The sequence below is a fragment of the Epinephelus fuscoguttatus genome, linkage group LG14, assembly GCF_011397635.1.
Source record: "Epinephelus fuscoguttatus linkage group LG14, E.fuscoguttatus.final_Chr_v1".
Taxonomy (NCBI): Eukaryota; Metazoa; Chordata; class Actinopteri; order Perciformes; family Serranidae; genus Epinephelus; species Epinephelus fuscoguttatus.
Genome location: NC_064765.1, coordinates 20584772 through 20601500, shown reverse-complemented (window position 1 = coordinate 20601500; position 16729 = coordinate 20584772). Strand labels below are relative to the sequence as shown.

Genomic DNA, 16729 nt, shown 5'->3' with positions numbered 1-16729 from the left:
CTGAAATTCAAGAACAGGCTGTATAGTGTAATTTTGACACAAGAAAAAAGACTATATTGGTGTTATACATCTAGTTAAAAGCATATTATAAGTAATATGCCCATGTTTGCACTGTGTAAAAATGCTTAAGTGTGTGTGTGTTTGTGTGGTCACCATTTACAAAGAATACTTGATCTTTTTCCTTTAGTGCAGCTAAAAATACCAGCTCAGATAGTGCACGTGCAGGCCTCGCTGCTCACTTTGGACAACCATTACTAGCCTCGTTGTGGTCATTTCCTCAAATGACTCCTGCCAAATGCCCCCCTTACATCACACTCTCCTCCTTCATGTGTGGAATGCTGTAAATGTGAGAGAGGGGTGGGGAGTTTCAATTTGACTTCGAGACTGTTAATCAAGACCCTCTTTTCCATTTACAAAGTGGGATTGGCTGACGGATTTCCCCTTTTCTCCGTGCGATAGGCCCACAGAGATGGTCATAACGGAGGAGGGCAGGGCCGCCATCTCTCCACCCACATTATCACCATCTTTTATTTCTGCCCAAGAGACTCTGCTGTCAAGATAGTTCACGTCCTTGCCAAATGCCTCAACCGTTGTATAATTTGCGGGTAGTGTGTGAGTATTTTTAAAAAACAGATGAGTTGAATTTAAATAGGCTGGCCAACAGGAAGAAACGGTATGTGTATTAATTTAAAAACCGATGTAAATATTTATTTTTGATGCGACACAGCTTAGCACGCATGCGCACAACAGGGATGACCGTTGAGTTCGCGAGACACCCCGAAAACAAGTATGTGGTATTTTATTGAAGTTTCTGTATTAAAGTACGTTAAGTAACGCTTCGAAATTTATCTCTAACGCTAATTAAACGCAAACATACATGCTTTAGTTAAAAAAAAAATCACCAAATGTGAAGTGTTCTCCCTGAATGCTCGCTAAAAACACGACGTCCCGTGTTCCTGTCTGACATCACACGCAAGGGAAAGTGGTCAAGGAGGCAGTATCTTGCCTCGGCTTTGTAGTCTTTGTTGGATGTGTGCTGTGGATGACAACCGTCCAGCCCGTCGCAACAACAGCAGCAGCGGCGGCAGCAGTGTATTTATCATCGCAGCAGCAGCCGAGGGGGGAGTGAAGTGAACCGGAGGACGGAGAGAGAAAGGATTTTACGGACACCGACCCAAGCATGGCTACCCAAACGACAGCATCATGCACTGGATCCACTCTGTTGCAGCCAATCAGCGAAATTATCAATCTCCCTCTCGACCAGGTATGTGTTTTGGATGGGGAAAATAGAAACACATGAACCAGTGATTGATTTTAAAGCAGCACATCCATCGTTGTTAGCTAGCATAACTGCATTTAACGGTAGCAGAGGCTGGTGATGCGCAGGTTAGCTTAGCCTTCATACATTGCGGATTTACTGGGTGCACTAAATCACTGTTGGTGTTTCCACTATCACCATCACAGCTAGCCCCCCTGTCAGGATACACCACTGCTAATTCCTTTTGTCTCGTCCCATCGATGCCCACAGCAAAATCCAGTGGCTCTCACACAGGGGTCCAAAGATCCTCGGAGAGCCTTTGATGTGCTTTGCATCGGATCACTACTATAATCTGGAATAAGTAGTCAAATTTCACCTCACATTCACTTCAAGTTAGCCCCAGAATAGTGTGTGTGTGTGTGTGTGTGTGTAGGCCGCAATGATCACTCTGCTGAATTGTAAAATATTTCTCATTGCCAAGAAGATCAAATGTTTTTTTAAAGATAGAAAGGAGCTGGCAACATATAGTTGGTGACGAAATCAAATATTGGACTTGGCATGATACTGATATGGCTTTTCAGGGGTCATTCAGAGCCACCTGAAGCCTGCAGTTTATGTTATTATGGGGCTAAATCCATATTTCAGAAGTCCATAATTGCAGGAATTAAAGCTCATGTTGGTTTACATTTGCAAACCAGCTCAAAAGAGAGCACAACATGTGGTTTATGTGAGAGAGTGCACCACACCTTCTCTGTCAGTCTTGAAATGCACATCTGTAGGTGAGATTAACCTGGAATTAAGGGATTATCTGAAGTAGTGATATCTTACTGTAAATGTAAGTCATTGCAATGTGTGTGCCAGTATTTGCATTGCAAATGCATTTTACACTCACATTCCCAGGCACCACACCTACACCATCGCACATGCATGTATGCAAAGTGTATTTCCATAGCCATGATTTCAATGCTTACCAGAGCTTGTGGTGGCTCCGGTCGTGTCAGCACAGATCATGGTTTGTTAGCAGGCTTCTGTGGAAAAATGCCAATTTGAAGTGCCACTGTGGCTTGTCTGAGGAAAGTTAGAAATATCCCGTGTCAACTATGGTGGTTTCCTCCGGTTACACTGTGGTTTTCATTGTTTTATTATGGTGAGGTCTTAAATTTCTGCCTTGATACCTATAATGTGTCAGCCCCTTAGTGACAAATATAGTTATTGTTAGAACACCACTTGATGTTGTCTTGTACTGAAAGTACATTATGATCTTGAATGAAACTTAATTTCTGTTTTCCAGTTGAGTGTGAACACAGGGAATCCACTGTAATGATCAGTATGAGTAACCATCTCTTGTACAAAGTAGCAATAGACTCTTTTTTTCTTCTTACGTTGGCATCGTTTTGCCGTGCATCTTAGCCCTGTGTCATCAGCGGCAGAATCACTTGTTCTTATCTTTACTCTTTCCTTATCAGCATGAGGTCACGTACAGATGAGCCTATTTCCTTCTCCTGCCTCCTCATGACTCACTCTTCTCTTCCCACTCGACTTAAGAGTGCTCAGTGGGATGTTTTGAAGTCATTGCTGTGATAGTAAAAGTTTGCATGTTTGAAATCATATGGAAAGGTGTTGGTGGCTCACAAGTCTGAAATGTAATGTTCAAAATCATGATGTCACGTGTTCTTATGTGAACTTCTTTATCAGCCGACAATGCAGGCTACACGGTAACTAACATCTCCACTCGTCTTGTTGTGGATAAAAGGACAAACCTATCCGGTCATCTTTTGTCGTCCGTCCTACCTGCGTGTGCTGACGGGAATGTTCGATTATGTCCCTCCACCCAGAGGTGGTGAGGACTCACTATTTAATGTGATCTGCTACGTTTCACAAACACATTATCTGAACGTAGAAGAGAGTTCAGTTGCATTCATTATTGTGCCTTTAATAAGTGGAAGAGCGAGTATACATCAGTGGAACCCCGCTGTGTCCTCTGCTTTATAAATACTTACAACAAATAATCATTATAATCATCATAATGACTATAATAATGTAGTTGGTTGTAAGAGAGCCTTATTAAAAGTGCTCTCAGAAAGGACATACAGTCAAACTTGTGCTTTATTTTTCTTGATCATGGAACTTCAATCATCAGCAATAGTTTTTATACTTTCTACAGCTTGTTTTATGTCTAGAGCAGTGTTTGATATCAACCATTTTTTAATATATGTAAATTATCAATGGTCCAATACAAATCAAACTCTTGGTAGCCTCCTAGGATAATTAATCAATTGATTTTTCAGTCCACTAGATGCATTTTGTTGCTGCAAAAAAAATGGTTGAAGTGAGATAAACAGACTGAAAACTTTATCCCATCACATTAAAAATTGTTGATGCTGACAAAGTTTTCCTATGGGGACACAATTTACAGTTGAAAAAAAGATAATAAATGGCAATATATCACAAGAAATGTTATCGCAATACTCAACATATCGCAATATTGCAGTAATATTGTATTGTAACCTAAGTATATTATCTTGATAATATCGTATCGTGGATCCTTTGGTGATTCCCACCCCCTACCCGCTAGCCAGGGCTCTTAAATAATGGTGTCCCAGTGATAACTGATAATGTGTTTGGGGTGAACAGAGATCTTCTCAGGGACACCTCAGGGACGAATTGGATTTTTGCATGCATCACTTAGCAACCAACAAACTGAGTCAAGCGACAACAACGGAGCACATCTTCTTGCTGTTATCACTGGGGGGAAAGCTAATTAGCTGTTAGCAGCCAGTGGGCAGCAGAGATCTGCGGTGGGTTTGGCTAATGGAGTTAACAGCTAATGGAGCTAAACACAGCAGGACTGAGTTCTTGTCCAAAGAAGCATGAAATGGCTAACATCCTTTAATTGCCCTTTCTATAAGCCATTTTTCTAGCATAAATTTACATGTGGGCCATTACAAATGTACCTTGGCCACCAAATTACGGATCCTTCAAGTGCTTAAAACTATTAGCATGTATCCCTGTAGAAACAGTTGTCCTGCCCTTTACCTTAGTGCGGTGACACTGTAGTCAGAGGAAGTGCCATGCAGGAAATGAGAGGTCATCCACTGTGTCATGGATTCATGTGGTGAAATACTGACCCTTGAGCTACTCCATTGGCTATGCTTAGTTGTTTGTCTGTATTTGACTAAATCCTGGCTGAGGATTGGGAATCCTGGGAATGGCATTGTACAAATGGGACATATAATCATGGGCCATGCTGCTTTGCTGGACAGGTGTCACCCTTGTGACCATGTGGTTTGTTAGCCTCCTGCCAACTGGGTGCCCTGTTGTGCCAGAGCCGCTGTCAGATACCACAGAAATCAATACAGCCACTCAGATACAGTATGATCTGTGTGGCCCACAGACACTGACACTCATTTTTATGACGGTGCTGCTATAGTGTGGCGCCTCACTGTATGTCGTTACGATTGTATGTATCCAATGGGAGAGACGGGCCTGTGCACTGGCCTGTGTCAGAGCTATAATGGGAGCTGTGAAATTTGAACTGACGCTCTGCTTCTTCTTCTTCTCTCCCTTTCTTTCTCTATCACACACAGCCTGTCCCCTCTCAGTAACATGCTGTAACTACTTTGACTAAGTCCTCCTGCATTTTTGTGCACCCACACAAACACTGTGTTCACCCACTCCGGTTCAGGGGTTCTGGTCTGAAAAATGGGATTTATGGGCTTGAATTACACTTCCTGATCCCAAGCTGTGTCTGTCCCAGATTTGGTTGTATTGAGCTGTTTTTATTTGCTTGCCATAAACCTTGTGGAGTGAAGGCCATGTACAGTATGAAGTGCTGCACTTGGTCTTGAAGTGTTCATCAAGAAATCCTTGACATTTTACTGTATCTCATCTGCCCTCGCCCCACTAAGCTTGAACATCCCCTTGCTCGGCTACTGCTGTAGACCTCTGTACACACTTGAGATGACCACACAGTTCACATAGACTTGCACTGATGTTTTTTAGCTACAGATGCTTGGTACTGATCGATCTCAGTCCCTGTAGGACCTAGCATAGCATTATAAAACATTCACATAAGTAAGCAGAGGTGCCTTGCAGGTTAGCTAGCATTTTCAGGGGTAGCTTGTGACTTAATCAGGTCCAATTTCTTAGGTGGAACATTTGCTGTCAGAGTTGATGATGCGTGTTAATATCACACCGGTATGCTTCTCATGCTGACATCATTAGCGGTGTGCCGCAAGGTCTGATTTCAGGTCCAGTTTTGTTTTCCCCCCAGTAATGCATCCAACAGACCATGGCATCATAATGCATGATATAAAGTTTCAGACTGAAATTTGGAAAGTAGTACACTCATACACCCTCATGCCTTGCAGTCATCAGTCATCAAGTGTTAGCCGCTTCTAAACATTGTGCTATATATGACAGAATATCAGTAATAGCCATATTACGTGATTCAAGCAATCCCTCTGAAATGTAAGACTCAGTGCCAGAAACCTGGGCACTTTATTTAATTATTCAAAACAACTCTTGAAAGGTTTATCTCCCCGAGAAGGGACTTTTGTAACTCATTAGGTTGTAGCATCAGCTGTGAAGTCCTGCCACAGCTGCAGCTGTTTCAATATACAGCAGCTGGGCTCGCGGTGAATCCCTCCACTGGCCTTTTCCACACGTATACAGTGAACTTTAGCAATTTGCTGTTTGTTTGTACAGCTCGTTGTTGTCTTCAGTTACTGATGCGTGCCTTTCTAAACTGTCGGTTTAGATGCTCAAGGACTTGGGGGGGAGGGGGCACATATGTAACAGGGGTAAGAACATTTTGAGCATCAAACACCTAGTTTCCTGCATTCTGGTGAATATTTTACTTACCAATTTGTGGCATTTCTGAAACATTTTATGGTGTAAATGTCTTAAATTTAAAATCTAAATACCAAAGAAAACATGTCCCCTGCGTCCTCTCCTGAAATCTACACCTATGGGTATACTCTATCTTTTACTTGGTGTTTTGAATGCTCTTGGCAAAGGTGGTTTGACTTGATGGAGTTTACTGAGGCTTGCATCCAGCAGGTTGACAGCACTGCTGTTCAACAGGGTGTCTCCCAGGAGCCTGGCAGTGTGGAAATTTCCACCTGTGTTGTGTGTGTTGTGTTTGCTTGACAATCCACACACGATAAGCTGAAATTAAAGTTGGTTGTTAACCTTAGCATGTGAGGTTTCTTTGTATATGTCAGGGGTATTTCTTTGACGCCATTACAAACGGTAAATATTTAGTATTTGAGATTTTGGATGATGTCATGTTTATAGTGTCAGCAGTGGCCTTAAAAACATCCAGTCAGCTGATTGTTGTTGACAAGAGTGTGGTGGTACTGTAGAATAAACCAGCTTTATTTGCCAAATACATTTCTACCCTTTGATACTGATAAATTGGCTCACACATTGCTCTCTCTTGTGCTCCATGATTAAAGGACAAAACAAAATATCAATTCCAGCTTTAATGCTTCTATTGAGGAATATGCAGTCAACATGCTGGTATTAAATGTAACAACAACGTCTGGTGTAATGATGCAGTCTTATAGGTACCAGCTCGCAGTGTACAGGCGGTGCTGCCGTGTGCCCTGTGGTCACAAAAGGCTCGCTGCCCAGCTGTACAATCAGTCCTCTGTTTATGTGACATATTGGATTGCAGTTTGTCACAGTCAACGGCCACGTCTTTTATCACGATAACAAGCCCCCCTTTTGTTGTTGCTGCTGCATTTTCCACCAGGCTATTGTACTGTAGGCCTCTGAGCCCACACAGTGATGAGGGTTTGACTCCCAGCTTTCCTTTTATCCGCTGACAGTTCCCTGCTATCAGCGACACACGTCTCACACCACTGAAAGCATCAGTTAAAATGAATTTAACTTAAGTTTGAAGTAAGTAGTGAAAACATGTAACAGTGAGTGGCCTTTATTGTAAAAATCAGAGTGCTAATATCTGTATCTTTGTAAAATAGTTTTAGCGCTTAAACATTTTTCTCTTAATGAGTGGATTTTTTTAAGTGACGCTAAGGATTTTGGGAGCTTTGCCTGAAGAATCCCAACTTGGCTTCCGTCTGTGGTCCCCTGCTTCTGACTTGAGTCCCCAAAACCCCCGACTCGGGACTGCTGGTCTTACTTTTAAGCCCTCGGGTCTTGTCAGAGTTTCTCCACCTCCCCTTTGTCTTTAATTGGCCCTCTCTGGGGAGTCTTATGCCTCCAATTGATTTCTTTCCCCTCGGCTCTCTCTAATGGAGCGCTGCTGGCTGCTGCCATTATTATGGTACACAATCAACACAAGCATGTGTGATTCCTCCCGGGGAATACAGGAAGACTTGGCTATGTTGTTAACATAAGTGGGTGGTTGACAACAGGCAGCACAGTGGTGGTTACAAACAGGCAGATCTTTATTAAGGTGGCTTAGACTTCATGATCATGTGTTTATTGAGGCTTGACTGTGTGACATTTTGGGAAGAAGAGAAGAGGGGATTTTGGAAGAAGAGTCAGTGATACTGGAAGGCCAATCCACGTTCACCCAGCACAAATAGCATTGTGTAATAATTTATTTTGGATTCAGATAGATATTCTGTATTTACTTACTATGGTTCATTGCATAATATTAGAGTAGATAAGATTGCCCCAGTGACCCCTTAAGCTTCTGATCTTTGTTTTGTTTTGTTTTGTTTTGTTTTGTTTTGTTTGATAGTATTTCAATATTCATACTCACTGAATCTGCTCCTTCACAGCAAGGGTGTAAATCTCTAGTTTCATCACAGTATGATATGATATTGCTCTTTGGACAATGATACGATATTTGCTGATATCACAAAGTCTGCCACAATATGATTTTGATTTTATTTAATTCATTGGCCTGCAATCGATATGAAATAATATTATCTGCCCATGTAACATAGTTGGTTACAAAAGAAGCTGCCGTCCCTTTCTTTTTTGCTTTTGGCCATAAAAAATAAAAACAACACATGAATACGTAAAAGAAAGCTCTTTCTTGCCAGAAAGTAGGGGTGTAAAGTAGCTGCTCTGAAAAAACATGCATGCAGGCTTCTGTCGGGAGATGCAGTGACTTAAACCAACAGTGATCAAGAAAAATAATAACATTCGCCTACTTGTAATTTGTTACGCTATAGGTAGAGGAAAAAAAGTCTGCTAGCTGCTAGGCTAATTTATACACTGTAAACATGCTTAAGCTAATCATGTGTGACTAGCAAAAACAGTTGTTTTGTCTCTGAACTTTGACAGTTAATACTGAGCTTGATACTTTTGTTTAACAATGTTGTTAGTCCATGTTTTATGGCTGCGGGGAGAGGTTTGCCATCAGGGCTAAAAGCCAGATAGTCCTGAAGGTTTAGGAAAATGATTGTGGTTTAAGTTAAAATGAAAACATTTCTTCCAGAGAGGTTTCTCCGACAGAAAGCCCTGAAGGTTAACTTTTCTTGCTGTTTTATGTGTTGGTGGAGTCAGTTTTAAGAGAAACTTTACTGTACTTATTATTCATGTGTTGATTTTATCTTTTATGGCCAAAAGCATAAAAGAAAGGGGTGGCAGATTCTTTTGTAGCTGGTCCCTGAATCATGTCAAATTGAAATTGTATCGTGGTAGACTTTGTAATATCGGCATATATCGTATCGTTGTCCAAAGAGTTCTACTAAGCTTTTGGAACTCAACACGATCTCTCATTCAGTATTTCTTTCATTGACCTTTCAGGAAAATGAAGCATGTTCTTAAAGGTTTATTTTCCATGTTCTGCATTCACTTCCTGTTGGAAACCAAACCTTCTTAATTTTAACAAAGTTAAACAACTATTAATTTGTTGGCATACAAAAAACGAACAAAAATGTACCAGTGTGGCAGTGTGGGTTAATGAAAACATCATAACTTAGTTGCATTCATTTTCATTTAATACACCAACATACTTTCTTAGATTCATTTCCCCATATTTTGTTGTACTCTCTGCTGTCTAAAAACTCTCTGTCCTGCCAGTAATACAGACATGTCTGATCTTGCCGCCAGCCCTGGACTCACCCATTGTCTCCTCTTCTGTCAAGCTGTTGTGTTCAACTCATGATGGTATTGGGATTATGGGAAATGGTGTTGGTTGAAGGATGCTAGTTAACAAAAATTTTGAATAAACATTTTTTTATTTATTTTTTTGTTAAATTACCATTTTTATAAGCATATGTTGGGACCCTGACAAAATACTGTTAGTAAGATAATGTCCAAGCCTGGATTTTAGCTATTAGCTTTACAAGAAAAATGTCAAAGGGATTATGAATGAGATATTGTTAATGCTAGAACAGAACATGGAAGCTCTGCTTTCCTCTCAGCTCTCTTTCCATGTCCCTTTCCTGTATTGTTAGGGTCAAAGCATGATGACGGCTGCCATGGGTGTGGGTTCATTTCCTATCAGTAATAAATGCAGTTACAGTACTGCAAAGCCATTATACTAAAAGCATCAATAAAATGTCAAGCAAGGCCTGCGTTATGTTTTTTAGCATTATGAGAAAAAAAGTACTGGTTTACTGTATCTTCTGCAGTGCTTTATCCCCTGTGGTTGGACAGAACACATAGGCGGGCTGTCGTACTGTAGTTATAGATAGGCAGGGAAATCTGTGCATCTGTCACTCCTCTTCACTCTGAAGTGCTCTGCGTTGCTTCAAAAGTGGATGCCCACATGACTCCGCTTACTAACTCATTAGTTCTGTCGGTAATGGTGTTGTGTTATGAGGGTGGATTTGGTTTCTGTGCTAAAAAAGCCTGCACTCTCAGCTCAGAGGACCAGTTTAATGTTTGCATGGCACAGCACATAGTTGGCGCAGAGAACATATTTTCAGGGGGTAATTTTAACAGCTTCAAATTAGAGGCCAAGCAACTAGACATATCTGATGTTGTCGATAAATGCTATTAAGCAAAGCTCAGCATTGCAGATTTCCCTGTGGATGTGACAGGGCCGTCACAGTTTATATATTTGTATTTCTTACTTGATAGTTTTCATATTAGCTATTATGTTCAGTTTCAGGCCAGGGCACCAGTGTCGATGCGATAATGGGACAGAGGCCCACAAGTTCTCTACAAAACCCTCATCTAGAACAAGTGCTCCTTTCTGGTTCATCCATCGTGCTTAGCCAGGAGTCCAATGGGATGACGGAGATGCATCCAATATAAATGGGTGGACTTGAATATTTATTGGTGTGACTTTGCACTGTCACTTGTAATCCCGTTGAGGTAAGTCAGTAAGGGCTTTGAGCTGATGCGCCTTCACAGGAACAGACAGACTCTGACACACTCACCAAGCCTCTGTCACCTTATTTTTCAGTGTCTTTACACTCCAATAGATAGTCAATCTGAGTATTGATCACCCCTAACTACAAGTTGCGCTGTCATCTGAAAAGTTTGGGCACTAAAGGCGAAATCGATTTGGGTTATTTACTCTTCAAGGGCTTTCTGCCATTGATTCCCTTGAACCTGGTCACCTGGGCCACAAACTGCTAAATAATCCGTGCGTAAAGCGTTTCACCACTGAATTTAATGTTTCACATATGCTCTGTTTGTACTAGTCTAAATTCATGTCGGTTTACATAAGACAAATAAATGCTACAGAACACCACTGAAAGGTCCAGAGTGTAGGATTTATGGGGATATATTTACAGATGGGGATGTTAATTATGAGGGACATCATCAGAACCATGAATGAAGTAGGTGATTTCCCATTATATAAAATGGGACAGAAAGCGTCTGCGAATGCAAGATAGTAAAATGTCAGTGGCCTGAAGGGGTGTCGGTGGCTTAGTGGATAGAGCAGGCGCCCCATGTACAAGGCTGTTGCTGCAGGGGCCCAGGTTCGACTCCAGCCTGTGGCCATTTCCTGCATGTCACTCCCCTTCTCTCTCCCCCCTTCACACTTGTCTGTCCTGTCAATTAAAGGCTAAAAATGCCCAAAAAATATCTTTATAAATAAAATAAAATTAAAAAAAATGTCAGTGGCCTGGGATGTAAACAATACTTTGTAATCTTATAGCGGAAGATGTAGAAACATTGAAAATACTGGGTGGTGAGGTGGTGCAGTGGTTAGCATTGTCTCCTCACAGCAAGAGGGTTCCTGGTTCGAGCCCAGGGTGGGTGGTTCGAACCCGGGGTGGAGGAGCCCTTCCCTGTGTGGAGTTTGCATGTTCTCCTTGTGTAAACATGGGTTTTCTTCGGGTGCTCCAGTTTCCTCGCACAATCCAAAGACATGCAGGTTAATTGGTGACTCTAAATTGGAGTGTGAATGGTTGTCTGTCTCCATGTGTCAGTCCTGCGATAGTCTGGCAAACTGTCCAGGGTGTACCCCACCTCTCGCCCAGTGTCAGCTGGTATAGGCTCCGACCCCCAACAGTATGAGTGGTCATGGAAAATGAATTTTAACCTGAAACTACTTTAGTCAGTGGTTTTACTGGTTTAAATCAGCAGGTTTGTTTTGGGTAACTAGACTCCTCGTAAAAAAAACCCCTGAACAGTGAACACTGAAGGAATCCTGACTGGGAGTTCACTCTTGGAGCATGGGAGAAGTTTCAGCTGGTTGCTGTATCTGCAGTCCTCCTCTTACACACTGCTCCTTTAAAAACACAATTAAAGGAAAAATAAAATCACGTAAAATAAAGGGGCAGTCTTGATCAGATACCTGTCTGAAAACAGGGCTGAGTCAAGTAAGGTTTGAGACTGAACAATCAGGAGGAAGCATAAACTTACTTGGCAGGCTCTTGTCGCCACTGTGCTGTGAGAAAGTTGGCCCCAGCTGCTGTATTGAGTGATTTCTGTCTGTATCAAACGTGCTTATTGAACGTGATATTTGCAAAATGCTGTGCTAATTGCCTCCAGTCAATGAAGTGTCAGCTGTTTCCATCACGTGCGTGTGCATGCCAGCTACTTCAGCGTGTCTGAGTTATACCTGCTGCTATTTTTAACATAGGAAGTGACCGCAGTGAAGTAGCGACTGACTGAAGGTGTTTAAGTATCACTGTTGCACTCGCTCTCTTATGTGAGGTGTGAAGAAGTCAGAGTGATCATAAACTTACTGTACATGATTTGGAACAAGCGTATGTGGCCACTGACAAACTGCATTTTGCAACGTGCTACCCTATGATGCTGTTAACTCCTTTCCCCTGCTGTAAATCACGCTCATGAAATCAGACACGGCTTCAGACCAAACATCTTCCAGTGGCCGCTCAGCGAGTTGATCCTGTCTGAAGAGAACTGTAGTCCAACAACCACAGAACATCCACCCAGCCAGCAAATGTCAGTTACTTAACATGCTTATGTAACGTTAGCCTAGCATTTACAGTCTCTTGTAACATTACAGAAAACCCAAGCTCTTGTGTTCACTTCTGACACTTAAACATTATTGTGAAGTTTTGAGTACTGGACTCAAAGTGGATTTTCACTGTGAATTGCACATTGTCTTTATGAGGCCTGCACGCTCCACTGAAGAACACCTACAGCTGAGTACTCTACAGCAGGTTCTTGCCAGAGTACGAAATCATTTGTAAAGATCTGCTGTTTAAAGGTTGTCTCCTCACTCTTAGCACACCATTGAGGACTTTTGCATATTCGGTGCTGTATCATAGCAACTGACTGCTTTCTTTTTTTCATGTTGGTGTCTGTTGCCAACGCAGGAATGCTCAGAGTTTCTTCTCTGGAATCAATGCCATTTCCCCTCCACACACAAACTGTGGTTACAAAGTCATAAGTCACTGATCCTGACTGAGCCAATGAGCAGATACAACACCTTTTGTAACACTCTGGTAACACTGACCTTTAGGTTGAATAGGGCAGAATAGTGGATTAAAGCATGTTTGTAGTGTTGAGGACTGGAGCTTCAGAAACACAGAGGTGTGCTGCATGTTAGGGCTATGTTTTTAGACCATATTTGCAATTTAGTATGCAGTTTTGTTTTTTAAAAGTTCCTTATCTTCTGTATTATTCATTGTGTTGTATGACCACCACAACACTGGATTTAGACATCATATAAACGGCTCTTTCATGTAGGTCAGGCCTGCGTGTTATGATAAAGTAAGATGAAGTAATACATGAAGTGATAAGAATAACTTATCTTTATTTAGCTATTGAATATTGAATATTGGGGCGGCAGTAGCTCCGTCCATAGGGACTTGGGTTGGGAACCGGAGGGTCGCCTGTTCAAGTCCCCGTCTGGACCAGAAATATGGAGCGTGGACTGGTAGCTGGAGAGGTGCCAGTTCACCTCCTGGGCACTGCCGAGGTGCCCCTGAGCAAGGCACCGAACCCCCCAACCGCTCAGAGCGCCTGTCATGGGCAGCCCACTCTGACATCTCTCCACTTAGTGCATGTATAGGTCCAGTTTGTGCATGTGTGTGTTCGGACCTGTGTGTAATTGACAACAGAGTGAAAAATTGAATTTCCCCTCGGGGGTTAATAAAGTATATAAAATTTAAAAAAAAAAAAAAAAATTGTAAAAATCTTTAAGCCTTATAAACATGTTATATTACCATCATGGCTTAAAAAATCTGGAAAAAAAAAAAAATCTAAAAAAACAAAAAGAAAAACAAAGCACTGCAAAATATCGGGCTTGGTGTGAACATTTATATATGAAAAATAAATATGAATTTTACCGATATCCAGTCAGTTACAGTAACAAATCACAACAACTTAAGTGCACACTGATTTGATCTGCTTCAGCTTACAGACCATGGTCAGGAAGGACAGGCGAGACTTTGGTTTGCCTGCGCATGATGTGGCATGATCGTATATGTCACATGAAAGGTAGGGCAGCATAAGCTTGTGCCAATTTCCGGTTTAACCAGTTCGGTCCTGTTTAAGAGCTCCACCCGGTTTAATTCACGTCAACCAGGAGGGGAAAAAAAAAAGAAAAGCTTTTCACATAGGTGGCGTGTCAAGGGATTATATTCAACTTATCTTGCATTGTAACATGCATTATGACAACTTAATAAGGTTTAGGAGCCTACAAGTCTTTTGTTTAGTTTGTCTCAGAGGCTTCAGAGGGACTCTGCAGCTCCGCTCCACTCAGCTGTCTGCTGCTGCTGCGAGAGATCAAATTTCATTGGGGCGGGGAAAAGTGCGAGGGAGTTAGCAGTCATTCAGTTTGTTGCCCTAAAGCCCGTTTCCACTGAAGAAGTTCCTGGTACTATTTAAGGGGCTGGAACTACTACAGGAACGTCCTCTCGCTCGGCCCTCTCAACCGCCGTGTCTCCACTGAGAGCGGAGTCGGAGGAAGGTTCCTGTAAAGTTACCGGGCGCTGGATGTGACGTAATCGTTGTGCAACCATTTTGACCAGGGCGACGTAAGGACGCCGTTAGCTGTTAGCCGATAGCGGTTTCTGTAATAACTCACGAAGTGGCCCGGGGAAAAATATTTTTTCCAGTGGATGTCTTAGTTAGAACATGACTGAGCTAACTGGAGTAGTTTCATGTCGTATCCGACAACGGGAGGCTTTTAACAGATGACGTCCTGATGTTAGCTTTGCTGCTGTTAGCTGTCCCTGTCAGCTGCAGCCAGTGATGCTTTCTAGACATTGTGATTTCCCAAAACTGAATAAATACCACACATAGCAACACAAAACTGCTTTACTAGCTCAATCACGTTGTAACTAAGATATCTGCTGGAAAAAATCTTTTTTTTTCACAGACCGGTTATTGAGTTTGTTTACATGGCGGTGGAAGCTATGAACGAGCTAACTCTCGTCTGCTGAGTTTTAAAAGTGCTGGCTATTTTTTTGCTTTCTGTTGACTTCACATCCCCCCTTGAGTATATCCAATCAGCACCAAGTAACCCCCAAGCCCTAGCCAGGAGTTTTTCGGGGCCATTCTGAGTACCTACTCCGAGGCAGGGACTTGTTTAGCCCCCGTACAAGTTCTGGAACTCTATGCTTCGGGGGTGGTTCCTGAGGTGGAGACACGCACCAACGGCCCCGGCCCCATAAAATTACCCCGAAGTTCCTGCGGTGGAAACGGGCCTCTAGTAACCCGTTTCCACTGAAGAAGTTCCTGGTACTATTTGGGGGGCTGGAACTACTACAGGAACGTCCTCTCGCTTGGCCCTCTCAACCGCCGTGTCTCTACACAGAGAGCGGAGTCGGAGGAAGGTTCCTTGGTGTCCTTCTGTGTCTTCTTCTTCTTGTGTAACCTTGTGTGTATTGGCGGTTAATACAGCATTACCGCCACTTAGTGGATTGCGCATTACACATATAATGGGCTTTTATTGGGAAAAATAGCTCAAATGCGACCCCCAGTGGTAAAATTAGGTATATAATTCAATATATCAGTTCGGTTAGATATTTGGCTTTAAATCAAACCGGTTGGAAAATTTTCAAACCGGCACAAGCCTAGGGCAGCACTCCAAGTGCAATTCTGTGGTTGGTAAGATTTTGTTGCTTTTTTTTTTTAAAGAAAATTTATTGTAGGTTTTGCATTTTAAAAACTGTATTCTTTTATAACATGCTGTTGGTTTGAATGCAATTAATTGTCCAGTACTATCTGTCTAAGTAGTAGGGGTGTGCCATATCATCTTGCTCACGATAATACCGGTATCATTTTTAATATCATATGAACAATTCATATCATGATATTCATGATGTTTGGACTTGTTGACATATTGATGTCCAAGCAACAGCGACCATGGCTGAAAGCGAAATTATTAGTGACTCCATGGTGGTTCTAAAAACAGGAGCAGCTTCAGCTGTGTGGAATAAACTGTGGCGTCCTTAATGTTTTATAAACAGCCCCAGACTTCTCAGACTCTTTTAGCGAGTTACCGCTCAGAGGGAACTCATTCAGCGGCTCCTCTGGCAGCAGCACAGTGTCTCTCCTTCTCCTCTCCTGCCGTGCGCACATGGGAGTTGGTGTCGTCAAGTGATTTTATCATACTAACATTACATTTTGGTAATGTAAACCTACGTGACCCTCGTGACTTGACAAAAAACTACATATATGTGAATGTACAATCGTTCTAGTATCATAACAGCCTGTCACAGGTTACAGCGTGATGAGTAGAGGAGAAATGGCAGAGCATAAAGGTCCAGGTGGGAAAAAAAACCACACAACTCAGTCATTTAGGATTTTGCTAAAAGAAGGAAATCACCTGTTGATTTATATATATAGATCCCAGGGCACATTTTTTGTATGTGGGAGCTGTTTAAATGTGTAATTTGTGGTAGATTTTATTTTGTTGAACTATTAATATTGTATAAAAATCTGAATCTCACTCTGAGTTACTGTTGTTCTTTACAAACTAAAGAAAAAAGATAATTTTTGTTTAGTTTTTACTGAATATTTGAAGGCAAACTGACTCATGACTTGCAAGTTTTCTCTTAAAGTAATGTGTGTAGTTGATTGAGAGCTACCAATGTGCTGCTTTACTGGGCTAAAAGGCCTCTCTGCCATATCCGTCAAGCTCTTGTGGATCTAAATGAATGA

At 42.0% G+C, this 16729-nt stretch overlaps 1 protein-coding gene across 1 annotated transcript in view; it reads left to right on the top strand.

Annotated features, from left to right (window-relative positions):
- Positions 1-558: 558 nt before the first annotated feature.
- Positions 559-16729, top strand: part of mboat2a (membrane bound O-acyltransferase domain containing 2a) — a 69928-nt gene continuing 53757 nt past the window's right edge. The window contains exon 1 of the mRNA XM_049596559.1: positions 559-1264. Coding sequence (XP_049452516.1) covers positions 1181-1264 — 84 coding nt within the window. The 5' untranslated portion in view covers positions 559-1180. The remainder of the gene's footprint in view (positions 1265-16729) is intronic.